Below are 18,824 nucleotides of genomic sequence, written 5' to 3'. Positions count from 1 at the left end.
GCTCGCTGGGTCCTAGTGCCCCATGATTTAACTGAAAGAATGTCATTGTTCCATGCAGCTAGTCTCCACAGAGATGTAATAACTCCTGCGTAAACTATGCGACATATGCAGGCACAGAGACGAACAATGTAATGTATTCCATTTCCCCGAGCATAGCATACACTGTCAAAAACAAACAAAAAAAAAAAAACAAATATGGAAGAAACACATCGATATAATTTTAAATTTGAATAATAGAAATGACTTGCAGCAAATTCAGAAAAAGGCGGAAATGTGATTTCTTTTTACATTCGCCATTAAATCCACAGACTAAGTCCTGTAAACAGAAACAAGAGATACACATATAATTACCATTTCTGTTTAACAGTAGTAAAATACAAACGCAGCAAGAAGAGTTTTATGTATTTCAGATGTTATCGGATCAAATGTTTTCTAAGCGGTACAGAGTGATCAAATCAGAACATTTCTAAGTTGTAGTTAGAAGCATGTGGTATTGAATTGTAAATCACTTATATACTCACTCACTCACAGTTAGCGAGCAGGAAATTCTCCATAAGGTGGCACTACTGGCACTTTTATGTGTGTTGGGACCATAGACGTTTACGGTGGTGCTTTTCATCAATGACACTGTGTGTCTTTCTTGTTTTTCAAAGCAGCCTACAATAGCAAAAAGCATTTGCTTTGCCATCTACTTAATCATTCTCTGTGAGTTTAAGCTGGGACGTTATGCAAAGTAACTAATGGCAGGACAGTGAAACTCAATATCAAAATATTTCATGAAATGTAACATCTAGTAGTGACTTCATAACTGATTGTTGACAGGCTATAATCTTGATTTTAGGAAATAAGAGGAATATTGTCTAAGCAAATATATTCTCATCCTTAACCTGAAAAATATAAATACATGAAGGAAAAAAAACCCAGCTAGAACCTCCGCGGGACAGTGGTTCACACACTGAGTGCATGTGAAGCATGTGTACAACTGAATCAGTTTTGTTATTTGAAAGCATTTGTTTTTCTGCACGAAAATTGTCCTGCAAGCCACAGCGATTCCTAATTGGTGCTTTAAATGCTCTTTCAAAACATGACGCTGTTTGAGTTGTATTCTTGGCTCATTCAGAGGGTTTGTTAGTAGATGCACAGGCACCAGTGCATTATTAGTGCTAAAGCATTACAGAGTGGGCAGCTGCTGAAGGCAACTCTATAAATACCACACGCGGGCGGCGAAACGGGAGATTTGGGCTGCTTGCATCTGCACAGCAGACCCCGGGGCCATACGATCTGCCCGGGGGCTCAGTCCATCTCCTCAGCAGGGTTCGCTATTACCCAACTACAACTGTTTTTTTCTCCCCCCACACACACACACACACACACACACACACACAATGTGGGATTCATGCCAAACATGCACTGGGAACACGAATGTACACGTTTGTGAGTTAATCTGTGTAAGGCTCCCTGGCTCTAGTCCTCAACAGAACCCTTTATGGGAACCTGTCAGGAGAGTGTGAGCTGAAACTCAAACTTTACCCAAACAGGCCTCATCTACTATGATGATAGCGTAAACCAAAGCCAAGGTCCGCTGCTCCGCTAACGACAAAACGTGCAGTGCGAACCGGTGCAGTTAGCCTCGCCACTGTCGTGGTAATCCCGAGAGCACGGGAGCTTTCCAAATCTGTATATTCAGATCAAGCCGTTAATCATGTTCAGTAACATTTCTGTGACAGAGACAGATTGAGCTGCCAAACGGCTTGGCCGTTGACACCTAGCCAAAAGCCACACGCCTTTCGACCAGCTGGAGAGAACTGGTGTGGGCTTCCCCGCCTGGTTGGGAAAATGGCAGCCTGGTGCTTAGGTCTCCAACAAAATGCCATTTTCATGCCACAAAAAAAATTAAAAATGCAGCGGCAGAACTTTTGAACACAAAAATCAGTATGAATCATGCATTGGATTGTATCATGTTCCCAAATTTCCAAACGGTAACTGTACCAAACATGGTGGAGAAAGCATTCAAGAATTCCAATTCACTGAAATCAACAAATTCAAACTGCATTCAAGCTGTTGCGCTGATGGCTTACAGCATTTAACCATTGCAGCGTTTGTTCAGTGATTACTCGGTCTGGATCATATCTAAGGGATATCTCTCCACTTAAGGATTCTCTCCGCCGTCTGGATACTGTGGGCAAATCAGAAACTCACTTCATGTGTCCTGGCAGTAATTACCATGTTGTACGATCCCTCATTTCTTTGAATGTAATTGAAAAAAAAACAAAGCGCAGAGAGACGTCTCGATCATAAAATATTCTGCCTGAGGCACTTATCTGAATGAACGTAACGCAATTCCGGTAAAAAAAGAAAGTACCTCCCTGGTGCAAGAATTAGAATTAGAAACATACATTTTTAAATGAAATTTTATACAGTTTTAGAACACTAATGGGGATAAAATATGAACATGTTGTGCAGGTTAGAAAGAGGCCTAGTTTTAAACGATAAGACAATAAAGAAATGTTTCAGATGCTATGACACACTGATGCTGAGTGCTATGGACAGCAATCTTTGATCTAATCTCGGTAACTCTTGTCATACATGCATAAACAGTTAATGAAGAATATTAACAATATTTGTAACTTTTTTTTTCTTTTTCCAGCCTGCTTACTACAGAGACTAACAACCCTAGACAGTATCTATTGAAACCGATGTCCCACTTGTAATTTCTCTCATGGTGCTCATTTACATATGAAAAAAAAGTTATTTTTAATGGAACTTTCTAAAGCTTTATTATCATAAAGGAGAGGATCCAAGCAGGGACACTGCAGTTCTCACAATAAGTGTCGAAGTTTCTTTATAATGCTATGCACAATTATGATAGGGTCTGTCATCAAAATATTTGAAACAAGAACCTGATGAAGAATGCAGCAGCAAATAGTTTATGTAAAAATGAAGCTGCGTGGGTTTACAGATGTCAGACTTGTACCCAGGACATCATACCTGTACTGCACAGGCATCCTGACATGCATCCGTTTTGTCAAGAAACTACGACCAAGAAGCGAGCTCAAATAAGCGCCGAAATTCTTTGGCTGTGAATCGACTGCTGGGACATGTGAATGGGAAAGTGGCCTCCCACCATGAGCCAAAACGCTCTTTCAGCGGGGACGCGACACCAGATCACATCCATAATATGACTCAAATGACAGTAAGTGCTATTATGAGCTACTGATGTCTGGGTTTTTAACAGGCATTCGAAATGAAACAGGGTGGCGGTGCCGCACTGTTCGGCTGAATTGCGCGGATTGTTTTTCACTCTCTGCGAGAACGTGAGCAAAGAGCAGGAGGGACAGGTGATGGATCTAACACAGGCGCGCGCCTGTCGACCAAGAAAATCAATCACCGTAATGGCTGATGCTTCTGCAACGCTACCCAGCGGAACGGAACCGAGCTTTAATGCGATATGCAAACAATAAAAACACAGTGCAATTCTTTTTCAATAAAAGAAGGCACTTTTCTCCCAACAAGCCCTGCTTGAACGGGAAACTAATGTCTGCATCCCTCCATCCATCTGTCTTTTTCTCTTTCTCTCTCTCTTTATGGCAAGGCACTTGTGGATGAGACTGGCTCTGACGAAACACAGCGCTGGAGCTACAGCGCGGGGAAAAGGCTGCGTTAACTGCTGTCGGGATTGAGCCGTCCTCCCTGTAATGACTCCACGCCGCTGGGGCGGGTACGAAGCAGCGGTGCATTCTGCCGCTACAATAGCCGGGGCTTAGGCCTCATGCGTCGGGGCTCTCTCCCCAGTTTCCCAGGCTGTGCCCAGCCTGCGGTACCTGCCTCATAATGGCCCCGTGAGCGTCCGGGGAGCTCGGCAGCCAACCACATCCTGACGTGGCCGCGCGGGACCCAGCAAATCCATCCATTGTCCCCTCTCTCCTGCCGCTCTGCATGCCTGCAGAACGCGTGCCGCGCAGATGGCCTTATTTGTCCCGATCCTTGCCGGCTAATGGACTAAAGCCCAAGTGGGTCATTTGGTCTGAGAAATATCAAGCCTTTCATCTACTCAATCCTCACACACAGCTCACGTTCACCTTTTGCATTGCAATGTCAACAGCTTGCCACAGGCATTTTGGCACAAGGACACGATAGGCTTGGAATTAATGCAGTGAGTTGGAATTTGTGAGGCATAACTGAGGTTTGAAGGCAAACAGCATCAGTGTCGGTATATCTATCTGTTTTTTGTTTTTGTTTTTTGTCAGTATATACGTTGCCTGTTTTGCTGACCCAGTGAAAAATGTTCATTTTTAACCGAACTGCATTTGAAGTTTCCTTTTCTCAAATGTTACATTTTCCCCCACAAACTGTGGACCGTACTTGGCACGAACCGGGCGAACCTGCTGGGAGTCTTCGGGTTAAACCGGAGCATGTTCGGAAATACCCATCATCACTTCTTATTTTCCCTGCACGTTTGTTATCAGTCGGAAATAAATCATAATGATGTAGCTTGTCATTTAGGCCAGTATGAACGCTTGATTGATGAGCTGTAGAAAGCCCGCAAGACAGCCATAGCCGAGGTTAAATGAACACTTTCAGCACAGAAGTTGCGTATCAGCGGAAACGTCCTTCAGCCGGTACTTTATTGACACATCCCAGTTTAGTGACTGGAATGACAGCGTAAGAGACAACAATGCTTGTATACAGTTGTGATAAAAGCTTTCGTTTTGGCATGCCACCTTGTAGCCGTCCCTCGGCAAAATAGTTGGGGTTGGTGTAATGCGCATCATTTTTGCTCAATCACGTCGATCATTCTGTCCCTTGAACCAAAACCAGTGGCATAATTTAGCATAATTAGCAGGCAAAAGTTGCTCAAGAAACTTGAGACCCCTTGAGACTGGACAGATAAAAAATGGCTCAGTCACCGACTGCATGCCAACAGGGCTGTCTCTATAGCAACCCTCTCCTCTTCCAAATGTTTATTGTTAGTATACGTTCAGTATATAAGCAGCAAATGATCGTGTTTTATGTTCTACGTGCTAAGAGAACAGATGTCTTAATTGAACGCTGCCAGTAAATACATCATCACGCATTCCCGACTGTTGTTCTACGAATCATAATGAGAACCAGTATTATCGATTCTCTGTGCAGAGTCGTTTTGTATCCGTGTTTCAGGTAGTAGCCTGAAACAACCCAAATACTTCCCTAAGCATGCCCACATAGGCTGATGTGTGACATTCGCAAACCTACTCCGATTACTCTTCCTGGGTCTTGCTCCGAGACACATCTCTTCCGTTTCCAGTCGCTGCCCTCGTCACAGGCAGTCAGGCATTAGCAGGAGAGGGACTCCTCCGTTCCTTCAGCTCCCCTTTTCTTTTTTTCCATTTCTGATTCATCCACGCCTGGAGCAAAGGCAGAGGAACCATTCCCTTTATAGCCGGGCCAAAGCACGGGGCCAGGGCCGTGCCCCGCGCCAGCTGGAGCCTTTTCTGAGAGGACGAGGAGAGGGATTACCAGTGTAAGGCTTCGCCCTTCCGTGCTCCCCTCAGCCAGGGACCCCACCACTGGGTTCGCTCGGGCCCCCACAAACGCATCGATCCCTTCGTATTGATCGCCTTTGCGGGCCGCCTTTTTCCTTCCGCTTTTCCTCTCCGTGGTGCCGTAGCGCTACACACAGCCCGTCTGCGTCCTGCCGCAGGCCGAGACCGTAGAAGCATGCGGGTGAGAGCAGAGGTGGAACTGACTGCCCGCCGTGGCCAGTCCCCTTACCCGAACCTGGGCTTCTTCGCCAGGTATTCGGTGGGATGTTAATGGACCCTCCATTTAAATGTTCCCTCTAAGAGAATGTGGCATCCTAGTGAAATTACCGCTGCTGTCATCGTCACACGTACGTATTTGTCCGTTGGTCGGATTTTATGTTCTTCTTGTTACTTCATGTTCACTATGAAGTAAGAAGCATATGCAGTTCAGCTTCATTTTGCTGTGTTACATTGCTGAGCGAAATGTAATAGATTGACACGATGACAGGCTGACAATCTATTATGAGCCTCCTGTCATGTATTTGTTCTCCCTGACATTGGTCACCAATTACACTTAACATTTTATAGAGTGCTAGATAGCCATTATAGGAACGGCTACACAAAGTTCCACTTTTGATACTTTTAAACCTGGACAGGTGTTATTATGCCTTGCTATGCTCACTGACTGAACAGCCTGTGGTTGCTGTTGTGCCTGTTCTTTGGGGGTTTGGCCGTAACTCGACGTGTCCTTCTAACAGACCCATTTCTGCATCTCTCGAGCTATTTGTCTACTTGACTGGACCACCACTGTGTCAACTCCAGTAAACAGAAGTAGGAAAGTTAATCTTCAACCACAGCTTGGACATGGACACTGGTCATTAGTGGTCTCCTGTACCATGAATCACTGACCAGTAGACAAATCAGAGCGGGGACAGACAAGCAGGATCAATGAGAGGTGCATCTACTTGAGCGTCTCATTCATAGGGCCCTGTAATAGCACAGAATTGACCTTTGGCAGAAAACCGACCACACACTGAAGTGCCGAGCAGTGAAGACGCACATCATTACAGTGTACTAGTAATGTCCCAATGCCTCGTTTGTCCCAGGTACAATCTTTTAAAGTGACAATACAAGGGTTTGGTAGACAGATTTGTACTGTATTGTTAATACTATCTTCACTACAACCTTTATATCCATAACTAAAGTTTACGGAGGTTTCTTTACTGAAGGCCTTTAATTTAGAACATCAAAATTGTATGAATAAATAAAAATAAATGAATTAAAATTTACAACTAGGGAGTGGTGGTTTATGGTTAAGCCTTGGAGTACAGACTGTATGTGCAAAGCTATTTCTGCCCACAGAGTAAATACAGTGTCTTGGAATAGCAATGTGCTTGCCAGACAAAAAGACAAGAAGACACAACAATCCTATTCCCAATATACTTCCAAAGCTATGTTTCAAACATTGTTTTAGACAAGAAAGAAGCAAAAAAAGTTTACTTGAACGTGAAAGACTATACAGGTAAAGAGTTCAACTCTTTAGAATAAAGGAATGAATAAATGAATGCATAAACAAACAAACGAATAAGACAAATTAATTAATTAATTCACTCTGTGAATTAATTCACTCTGAATGAACGAGCTGCAGAAATCTGAATATAGACCTTCAACTTTGGTGATCGCATCACTCATCTTCAAACACAACAAAATTGGGTTAAATAAAGATGCCTTAAGCAGCCTTTCCTGTTCGTGTAGTGATGTACCAGGGCTTGAAAGAGAGCATTAAGAGGATAAAAAAAGGGTGATAAGAGGCTCTTTAGAGGCTGCCAGTGCTATTTACCCAGGCTAATTGAGCCAAACCCCCCTGTATTACTGTAATATGGATTTCAACAGGTCGCGCTCAGTTTGCACATATAATTAGAGTTCTCTGAGCGTTGATCTCAGCCACTGAAGAAATGACAAAGAGGGAAGGGGAAGCCGGGTGGGGGCGAGGGTGGGGGTTAGGGTGGGGGCGGGAGCAGCTTTCGCATTCAGCATAGCATGTTTGTGTGTTCGGCATCGCTCACTGTCTGAGTGATATCGGATCCGAGCGCAGGCTGACAGAGCTTTTACCTGCTTCAGATTAGTGGCCGGCCTGAGAGCAGGTTCTCTGCTGTAGAAAGGGACACAGTGTACCCATGCTGCACAACCATATTATAAAGAGGGTTTGTGGTGCCACCTCATTAAAGTCACTTCAAAGAGTAATAGCCTCATTAATGTAACTTCAAAGACTAATCAGCAGTAAATTCCTAATTTACTGATGATGCATGTGCTATTTTCCTCCTCCCCCCCCCCCCCCCACACACACAGAGAAAAATGAATTTATCATATATAGTTATATCATCTTAGAATTATCTATTCATTACTACATGCAATCATGCAACCCACTTAGTTCAGTGTCATGCAATGCGGCACGCCTGACCAAAACCATGGTGTTTTTAAAATAGCCTACTGCATACTACTCGCCTATTGTGTGGGCTCAAAAGCAGTATGCGACCAAAATAAATGTTTCCAGTATGTAGTACTTCCACCTAATATTCCAATCAGCGACCAGAGCTATCTGCATGGTGTACTGCATCCCGACATAGCAGGTGGCGGAAAACCATTCCCAAGCGGGTGGTACCTTCACCTCGTAGTAATGTTTGCGTCTGTCGCATGCTGGATACTACGCTGCCTACTCGGGGAACCAGTATGCAGTGTACATGTAGCTAGTAGGCTATTTGGAACAGAACCCGTGTTTATCTTGAAAGAAACGTTTACAATGTATTTACACCGTTGATCACGTTGGCCTTCCTATCCGGAACGGAAACCGGTCATTTTTCAGTGCTAAAATATGCCACTGAAAATGGAGCTAAACGTCTGACTGGTTTTATTAGCTAGTAAAATAAACCTCATTCCGCCATCTATCATGGAGGGCTTTGCAGTGCCGAACGAGTAAAAACAGACCTAAACAGAGTACACGTGTGTTATATATCGGATGTCACGCAAATGAACGTTTCCACAGCTACCCACTGAGTTAGCTAACCTAGCTAGCCAGGTTAATTTAACCCCTTAGCGTGAACAACGTTAGCTTGAAATAGCTTCTTAACGTCAACCTAACCAAACTGGCTCCCACTGAATTTACATTTCAGTTCAGTTCGTCACGCTTTCATTGATATGGGTAAAATAACAATAATATTAATTAAAATAGCACTCTAACCACAGTGTGCTGGTTTCTGGATACTGGTTTGGAGCTTCTTACAAGCGCCCAAACGGAAACGGCCCGAATAAAGCTTCGTTAATTAAGCTGGAAATAAGACAGAGGGCTAGCTGTGATGATTTTCGTGTCTTTTCTATATTAAAATAGAACATTACTATGAAGAATAAATTAAGGACAGCGTCTCTGTCAACCTGGCTGAAGAGCAGCTGGGTGCAGACTGAGGAGACGATGGCGCAATTCCAGGGTGTACCTGCAGTAAAAGATGTAGTCAAAATTGCAGCGACAGTGAAATAAGACAAGATTTGACAAACAGGACGTTTTTCTTCTTCTGCTGTGCAAGCAAAGTGAAAACGATACAAATAAATATCTAGCTTTATTTCTAGCCAAATAAATATACAAATAACAACGTAATAAATGAGATAAAAGTTTAATTTAGTTTGGCTTACAGGTTTTGTCCATCAGCTGTGTAAGCAAAGTGAAAATGATATATATAAATAGCTTTGTTTCTATCTAAATAAAAATATGAATAATAACTTAATAAATGAGATAAAAGTGCAATCATTTTTAAATGGTTTACTCTTTTCGTGTGTGATTCTAAAAAGACATTTAAGTGGTGCCGGAGTGTTAACTGAACAGGGCTGGGTATTGCTTGGCCTCACCTAGAAAAATATTTACTAGATAGAACTAAAATAAACACAGTGCTGCGTTAACCAAGCACATTATTCCACAAACTGATGTACCGCCCTTTTTATTTTAGTCACTGGTCCTGAGCGTTTAAGAGTGTATTAAAACTATTCAGTAGAATTGGCTTAGTTCACAAAAATGTGTGTTGAGCTTAAAGGGAGGAAAAGAACGAGTATTTTACTTTTAATTAGTTGATCAGCCGAGGAGACTAAATAAGGTGAGTCATATTAGAAGCTATTAGAAACTATCATGCTATTTTGGTGGATCCCCAGAGTGTGTATGAAATTCCAAATCTTTCTTTCGGAATACATGGTGATTTATACTTTCCTATTGTAGTTGGAAGCTTCTACCGTTTGCGGTTTATTGAAGAGAAAAAACTGGTGGGAACCTTATATAACTAGCCCTTACTCTCAGTACTAATTTCCAATGATGGGAGTACTACTTGTTAATATGTTTGAAAGTTTATCTTGAATCCTTACTCATTTTATGACTGTTTGTATATTTTATGTACTAGCGTTTAATAATAAGAAGGAAAAATTAAAATAAGAATAACATTAATAATAATTGTAATAACTTTAGGCCAGAACACCAAAAGGTTCAATCATTATATTTGGTCAGCATTTGCATAAGGTGTTGGAAACATTATAACAGAAGTTCATCTTTTCACCAGAGTCGGTATAAATCAACCACAATTCCACAGGAATATTTTTCGTTACCTTTGGGCTCCTGTGTGGCTAAACTCAGCTTCCGGCCAGAGGAAAAAGACTAGCATCTATAAATCATGTTTAATAAGCTCCCCATAGGAAGATCGATATGCTCATAGCAACCCACAACTTTTCGTCATGGTTAGTGTGACAACCAGTCTCAGAGTAACATTTGTTTAGAGGGGACATTGTTACAAACCAGTTGATTCTGGTGCAGAAGGAGGCAGAACAAACTGGGGAAGTGTAGGTTCCTATTCAGTTATTTAATTTATCTTGCCACTGTGTCTTTATTTTGATGAAAAAGTTCAGAATGGTCAATATTTAAATTCTGGAGAGAAGATAGCTGGAGATTACAAGGTTCTGGTCATTTGTTGATTTTTTACATTGATCCAAAGTGAATGATCTACTGTACTGTAAGAACACTTTTGATGGATGACAGTCCATCATCAAACACAAGGCTATCTGTATTTCCTGCCCTCGCCTCACCTTTTCACCTCTGTTCATATCCCTCCTAGAAATCAGCATGGCGGCAAGCTCTGTGACCTCCGACCTTGACTGCCTCTCAGTAACATCTGCGGACGGGGAGCACATGCAGGCTGGCCTCAGCCAGATTGCTCGGTTAGGTGGACACGCCTCTCATCTTGCAAACGTGTCCCTCACAGAGCCACTTCAAAGGGCTCCCACTGACTGCAGACAGAGAACAGAGAGGCTCTCTCTCCATCTCCGCTCTGTAGTGGCGCTCTGTGTCTGCAAGCAGGTAGAGTAGGGAGCACGGTCCCTCATTTGTATCTGCCAAGGCTGATTAATGATATTTCATCCTCTCCATGTTCTCCTTTTCTTTTCATTGCCTCTCTCTCTCTCTCTCTGTCTCTCTCTCTCTCTCTCTCTCTCTCTCTCTCTCTCTCTCATATGCTTGTTCTCATTTCCACATAGCAGCTAAACGCAGGAACAGGGCTGGTGTGGATAACTTCATTTAGGGCACATCAAACCAGAATACGGTGTCACAAACATGCACGACATGTGGGTTCTCTGTATCCCTACACTCATTTTGCACATGTTTACATTAGACCTGTCGTCGCCTTTATGGCAAACATAAAATATCTACGCATGTCATAAAGCTGGTGCTGCAGAGCGACCCATCCCCCCACCGACACACAAAACTGGGTTCTGAGGAGCACGGCTTAGCCATCTCATTGACGCAATAGCCACGAGACCCAATCAGAAGTGCTAATCGGCATACAGCCCCTGCTCTCCAGTGCAGTCCAAACAAGCGATGTTCCGCATTTGTTCTGTTGCCTCTTCCCCTCGTGATGACTAAATAAACCCCGGACAAGTCAGGTCCGGCCAGTAGCTGCCAGTCGTGGAATTATTTTCCTCACTGTCAGTCCGGAGCAGCTTCGAGAGAGGGAGCCTCCATGGCAGAGACGAAGGTGCCAAGAGTACAATGGAACACAAGGCTGGCATAAACAACAGGAACACAGTGTTTTTATTCTGCAGCTTTTCAATCCATTGGCATGTGTTAAACTGGAGCCACTTTGCAGCGCTCTGGGCCGAATGGGGCTCAGCCTACAGGGCTGTGCTCACCCCGTCCTGCTGGCCTGCACACCTCCTGAATGGCAGGATGCACTTAATCCGCTTTCAGATAGGAAAGCGAAGGCTAAGCTAGCCGAGTCCTGACTATTTCTGAGGAGCAGGCCGTCACTGAGGACGACCTGTGCGTGGATAAACAAGTATTTGATTAAAACTGTATTTGATTACATTTCCTTCAAGTCCATTTCCTTCCTGGGGCCGGTCTGAGCACCCCCCCAGTGGATTTGTGGGTAGAGTGGGTGTGCGCGCTGCACTGGACAGATGAAGACTCAGGACTGATTACAAAAACAAATTAATCTTTATTCAGGTGGGAGTGCAGTAAGTCTCTCAAAACACAAACAAGTATTTACAGTTCCGTAGTCGCTTGTAACAAGAGGGCTCACGAAAAAAATCCCCTGGAAGGGCGAGTCAGGGTTTTTTAATACACGACTGCGGAGGGGTGGCGTTCTTGGGCACAACTGATTAAAAATGCAATCTGATTATGACCGTACGTATTCGCTTCTGAAAGCAACCTGCACTTTTCCCAGGTCCACATGGACTTAGCGGGGAGGATTAAAAACGCGCCAAGCCCTGCGTGACGGGTCTGAACTAACACAATGGCCTGGCGAGCTCAGTGCAGGAAGGTATGTGTTCTCCTCCCTCCCGAGCTGCACATTCCACCCCCCCCACCCCCCAAAAGCCCGCAAGCGAGCGCTGAGATGAGTGAGCATAGCGCAACTCGATCCAGTGAATGAGACGTGGTGAAAATGGATTTATCTCTGATGCACCTTGTAAGACGGCTGGACAATAGAAATGCGTAGCAGCCCCCCCCCCCCCCCCACATGACCGGATCAATATGACATCAAAGCTCATGTTCAAACTCTCAGGCTGAAATTTGGCTGTTTCATTAAAGCAAGCCAGGCTGCGCTCTCCTAATCACTGCTGTCTGCCTCGACTTTCCGTTCCGAAGACTCAAAGACAAAGGGGAACCCGAAATGAGAATAAGGGGCCCGTACTGAAACAAAACCGTGGTGCGGCTCCGGACGCCTGGTGTCCTCTTCCCTCCGGCCTTCCCTCTGTGACGGTCACAGCACCTCAGCTGTTGGCCAACCCGTAACCGATAACGTTCTCAAAGTCCTTGAAGCTGACGTGGCCATCTGAATCGTGGTCCACACATCTGCCGGGAGAGAAAATTCAACGCAGTTACTTCAGTGGAAAGAAAGTAATCTCTCTAACAACAGAGCCGGTATTGTTAAGAACCGAGCCTTATTCAGCGGCCGGGGGCAAGCCCTGCATTTTATTCAGCACCAGAGCCTGATCTTGGTTGCTGCATCACAAGTAGCGCTGCAGAATGTTCCGAAACGTATGGCGTTGGTCGAGAACACCACCCGCGTGCCGTGAGCTTTGACACGGAGGCACAGACCTGAAGATTATATTGAGCAGCTGTCAGTTACTGATATTACCTCAAAGCCAGGGGGAAAAAAAACAAACTTAGGAAAACCAATAAACAGCGTTTCAGCTTCGCCCTCAGATTCAATGTCGTGTTGTACTTACTGCATTATACTGCATTATCTAGAAAAGAAAAGCACGATAACGACACGGTAAAGCTAGCCACTGCACATCGGCCATGCGCACAGATCACGTACAATGGTCGTCTGAGAGGCGACGGCGGACTGCTCCTGAGCTCCCCCGTGGACCGAGCGATCCGCTCCCCCGACTGACCCCGGTGGGCCGGCACTCGACTCGCTCACCGTCCTGACGGAAGGTGGCCGTGGGAGGGAGGAGCGTCTCTCATTTTCAGCTGACTCAGCCTTTTATCGAGCTCGTGGGTGAGGGCAGGCAGCAGGAGCTGCCAGCCCGGCAGAAGTAGCCCCGGCAGCAGGGCAGAGCCGTCAAACGCCCCCGCGGCAGCACCAGACGTGAGCAACAGGGCAAAGGAAGCACACACACAGGGCGCTGGCAGGGCTACAGTCAACACCCAGCGACTAGGTTTGAGAGCAACACGCAGTAAGATCGCTGTTTTTGTCATTTGACTAGCACGCAGTTACTATACCAAATCCTCAGCGCTAACAGACCAGTATATTTACTATATAATTCAAACCATGATTAAATATTAGACACAGATAATACGTCTAATCTGTGCCGTACCGGGTATCTGAGATTGAGATTACGGCGCCGGGGTCGGTTACCATGGCTGACGTTCAGATATCAAAGACGGTATTGTCGCTTGCGTGCCAATTGGCTCCGTGCCAATTCAGACCTGTAAGTGACTTCAGCCACTTGCTTCAGAGCAGATCCATCACAGGCTCGTTGGCGGCAGCCGAGCGGGGCGGAGAGGAAACATTCCCGTGCGCGGCGGGCGCGGGCGGTTACTCCGGGAGAGCGAGCGCGAGCAGATAAAGATGATGTGAGCGCAAACAGGACTGCATCAGCACCGGGGCAAAGGGCATTACGGAGCCCTGGGAGAGCCGTTGCCTTCTCATAACGCCCACTTTCCGCCCGGAAATTAAACTGAAATGGCCATTTCACTGCTGGGGGTAGGATCTCCTATTTTCTCACCGTGTCACCCCGCCCCCTCTCCCGAGCTGCTTACTGCCAACAGGGCGTCGCACGGATCCGAACACGCCAGCGCCGCAGCGTCTAACATGCTCGTGCGCACATGCAAAACGCATTAACCGGACTTTGGAGTGAAGCCAGAGTGGCTGTGGATAAAGGGCCGCCAGTGTATGAGGGGAGGAGAACAGACAAACACGGGCAGAGGTTCTCTGGGAAGGGGTGGGAGGAGGAGAATTTGGCAGCAGGGGGACGGCGCGTTTTTTTTCCGCGTCGTTCTCTCGACGGGTGATTTCTCCGTTACTCCGTGCCGCAGACCGATCGAGTGCAAACACGGCAGATGTGAGGGAAATTTGGTAGCAACAGGGAAGAGGATTAAAACAACATTAAGTACCCAGCAACTGGAAAATCACACTTCCCCGTTCCGTGCCGGTGACCGGCATTCATACGGAAGCGCGCTGCCGTTCCTCGTCCGGCCGGAAAGCCACCCCTGCTCGGAGAGGAGGCCGTCGCGGCCCCCTACCTTCTCTCCCGGCACACACCAGGCGCCGCTTCAGAGACGCCGGAACGGAAGGTACAGCCGCGACGGCGAGACCTGCAGTCAGAGCTTGATTAGAGCGAGCGTCACTGCGCGTGTGAAGAGGGCGCGCGAGCGCTCACGGTCTCAGTGTGCAGCTACGTTGAAGCGCTGATTTACAACGTTTTCCAATTTATTTATTAATTAGCAATCATTTATTTATTCATTTCCATCTTTTAACAGTCACGGTTACAGTACAAAGAACACAGAAAAACAAGGAAAATTGGTTAGAAAAGATAAAGAGGAAGAAGAAAATGGAATTACATTTTGTAGTCACAGTACATATGACTTGTTTTCTACATAGTCAAGGCACACGGCTCAGGCTGGGCGGCAGGTCAGAGGTCCACAAGGAGTTCTCAGGAAGATATCCGTCTTATCTTTATCATCAATAGCCACCCAGGTAGGCCTGTATTCCCAGAGGAGGGGGAAGGGTGTATTCCCAGAGGACGGACCTGCAAGTGCCTCTTTGAGAATGAAGTTGTTTTTCATGTACAGTTTCCATCCCATGCGCGCGAAAAACTTCCCAGGAAGCCAAGCTGCAGCGAACGTTCCCCCAAGCATGCAGATCTTCTCATCACTGCCTTGGCTTTGTCATAGCTAGGACATCGCCATAATCAGAATAACGCCGCACGCGCGCGGCATGTTGCTCTCATTATGACGCCGCATGGCAGCTGTATCCGTGACAAGTCAGCCGCTCGCCCGTGAGGCGTGCGACTCTCCCAGCCAGGAAACCCCTCCCCCCACCCCACCCCCGCTCAGAGAAACGCTTCCTGCCTGTGACTGCCACCTTTTAAGATAACGCACACCGTAAAAGCACCCAAGATGGAACCCGAGCACTAAGAGCAGCAGAGTGCCAGGACGGGGATTCGTTCCGGGACAAGAATCACCGTGAAAACCAGGAACGGGGGAAAACGACAACAACAACAACAAAAAAAAAAACCACTGGGCAACGTGTCCTCAGCAAAAATGTGTTGGACAACCCTAACAGAGATAAATACTGCCTGGCCAGCGTGCCGCTCTCACTTCCCCGAGCCAGAATTCCCCTCGGAGGGCATGGCAGGCATTCCTGTTCCCGGGAGACACGGCCTAGCAATGACATCATCAACGCGCACCAGAGGCACGGGTATATTAATCTGACGGCTGATTGGCTGGGTTGTTGTTTTTTTAACCCTCTTTCTTTCCTTTTTTTTTCCTTTTTGAAAAAGGCGCAGAGGGAAAAGAGGCACGGAGGAGCGCGGCCGCTACTCTGTCACTGTCAGAGGGAGCACACTCAGCTCCCATACTGACACTGCAGAAAAGCTTGAGGAAAGCTGCTCGGCCAGCATCACTCGCGCGACCCCGCCGCACAGACACTTAGTGCTGAGTGCTGGGATCCAGAGTGCAGAAACACATACGTCTAAATCACGCTACCAGCCAGTAAATCAAAGCCACAACGCCAGCCGCTTAACCGGACGGATCCGACACTTGTCAAAAGGGTCTGGGAATATTCGGAATATTCTCTGACGGACTTGGTGCCAGAGAAGCAGGCGTGAGGCACGCGGGTTTTCACCGGGCGCAGGGGCCAGATGAGTAATCGGAGAGGCGCGCGGGTTTCATCACGCAAATGAAACCGTCTGGCTCCCGTCCACCCGAGGACGTGGGGAGATCGGTCGCGCCGCCGGGCCACGCTCTCATCGGGCCGTAATTGGGCCCCCTCGCGGCTCTCGCAGCGCCGATCCTTTTCATCCTCCTGCCCCTTCTGCCGGGGGGGGGGCGCGATCCCCGTTTCCTCCTCTGACCGATGGAGAGCCGCATCGCCACAGGAACGGCGTCACGGCTGCAGCCCTCCCTCTTCAGATTAACTAAATCACTTCCATTAAAAGCGGCGCGCCGCGCTGTCATGGCAACCCCCGCTGCAAGCGTCTGTGGGAGTTGCGAAGCGCGCGGCAGAAATTTCTTCCCCGCCCGCAGCCCCCAGACGTGATATCGATGCCTCTGTCATGGACGGCTGCTCTTGCCTCCGTCGCGACCTGCAGAGACTACCAACCAGCGTCTGGCGTGGCAGCCCGTATGCCTGATCCGCAAACCCGCCGCCGCTCAGAGCCAGACGCTTCCTCTAAACAGTGCAGCGGGCGACGTGACTGGAGCTCAGGGTCAGCCGTGGCTTTGGAACAGCAGCCAACAATTTTTACTACCTGCTGGTGATATGTAATACGCATAATATGCAACATAACATGGAAGGCTTTCATTTTACCTGACTCAATGACCTTTTTTTTTTTTTTTTTTTTTTTGCCCTACTTTCCAGCCCCTCGTCGCGGCGCGTCCGTGGCAGCAGGCAGTCACCGTGGAGGACAGAGCAGCGCAGCAGCAGGGGGAGCCTATTCTTAAACATCCTGCAGCAGCAGACAGAAAGCTCAGCTTTTCCTCCAACCACCGCCCAACACACACACATGCACGCATGCATACACACACTCAACACACATCCCTGAAGAGAGCACATGCCAAACAGCCAAACACTCATGCTGCCAAGCCTGCAGTCTCTCTCTCTTTCTCTCTCTCATACACGCACACGCACACACACACAAACACACACACACACACACACAAACACACACACACGCAGGGACACATATGCATTTGGAGCCAGGCGCACGGCTACGAAACAACCGTCTCTGTCTCTCCACCTGACACAGCGCTCAGCCCGGGAATACTGGGAGGCAGAAAGCAGAGGATCGTTACACGCCGTCCTGAAATCCTGACACATTCCCGGCACACAGCCATAGAGGCACGGCTCGCGGTTATAAATTAGAATGTGCTTACTGGGAGGAAAGATTGATGACGGCACCGCACGTATCTCGTGACTCTGCCGCTCGGCTAATGGGGCACTGCGGTGACTCTTCACATCCGTACCCATCCGAGTCACGCCGGAGGCGCATCCTCGGAAAAAGGGGGAATTAAAAGAGACGTCAGGGAGGCGTCCTCCAGGAGCTCGTCGGCCGGTCCGGGGTTCGGGCGATTCGTCCGGCAGGGTTTACGAATGGTAAATGGATTATGTAACTGGGAAGGCAACTCCTTGGTGCCTGCTTTGGCTTTCTAATAAATGTTTACCGCTCGCCCCGGCCCCCAAAACTCTCGACAAAAATCCTTTTAAAGTCACGGGAGGGGAGAAAAGAAGTCAATTTATTTAAATCCAGCTCTTATCTGGAGAAGTCGTCCTGGGCCTCCGGTTCCATTTGGCGTCGCCGTGTTCCCTTCGCGTCCTCATAATAACTCCTGCTCTTATCCCGCTCCCTGTTGCGGGAACCCCGATATTCAATCATCATTTGCTCCGGGAGAGACCAATTCACTGTTTATTCGACTTCACAATTTATCCCACTTTAAAAAGCTGCTGTTGCTAAGAGAACGAGAGAAAGAGGGAGTGAGAGACAGGGAACTGGAAGCGCGTTTATGGAAAGCTCAATTCATCATCGAGTTTGCTCAGTGTTTAATCAGCCAGCGTAACGGGAGGGAGACAGGGAGGTCGCACCCAGCTGTCCTGCTCCGCCTGTCCACGCGTCTCCTCCGTGCACTCCTCTGTCCCCCAATGCGCACTTTCGCCCCCGAACGGCACCCCGCTAAGATCCGGCACTCCTCAACCAGCGTTGGCGCAGGACACAGACGGGAGCGGGACACGGACCCCCCCGAGCGGCCGGGCCTCCACTCCGTCAGCAGCACGTCCCGTCGCCCTGCGCCGGGCAGCGGGACATCTGTCTCCAAATCAGCATACGTGTCTATCGATCGCCCGTATTTCGCACGGACAAAATCGACCGCACGGACGATGAGCAATAGGAAAATCTTAAAACCCAGGGGAGAGTGTGGGCTAGAATTTCAAGCCTCTGCCTTATGCTCGGATGAGACATCCAGAGTTGAAATGAGGTTCCATATGTGGAAGCCCTGCTGGGGGTGAAATGGCCCCAGTGTGGAGGAGGGGAGGAGGGTAGCCTCCCATACTCACTGCCCTGCACTCTGATTAGCAGGAG

The 18,824-nt window shown here is 47.4% G+C and overlaps 1 protein-coding gene across 1 annotated transcript in view; it reads right to left on the bottom strand.

Annotated features, from left to right (window-relative positions):
- Window positions 1-12,546: 12,546 nt before the first annotated feature.
- Window positions 12,547-18,824, bottom strand: part of efcab11 (EF-hand calcium binding domain 11) — a 35,712-nt gene continuing 29,434 nt past the window's right edge. Inside the window, exon 6 of the mRNA XM_027001428.2 lies at window positions 12,547-12,873. Within this exon, the coding sequence (XP_026857229.1) occupies window positions 12,792-12,873 (82 nt within the window). The 3' untranslated portion in view covers window positions 12,547-12,791. The remainder of the gene's footprint in view (window positions 12,874-18,824) is intronic.

The sequence above is a fragment of the Electrophorus electricus genome, chromosome 13, assembly GCF_013358815.1.
Source record: "Electrophorus electricus isolate fEleEle1 chromosome 13, fEleEle1.pri, whole genome shotgun sequence".
In the NCBI taxonomy this organism is placed as follows: domain Eukaryota; kingdom Metazoa; phylum Chordata; class Actinopteri; order Gymnotiformes; family Gymnotidae; genus Electrophorus; species Electrophorus electricus.
The sequence above is the reverse complement of the archived record's forward strand: the minus strand, read 5'-3'. Positions and strand labels throughout refer to the sequence as shown.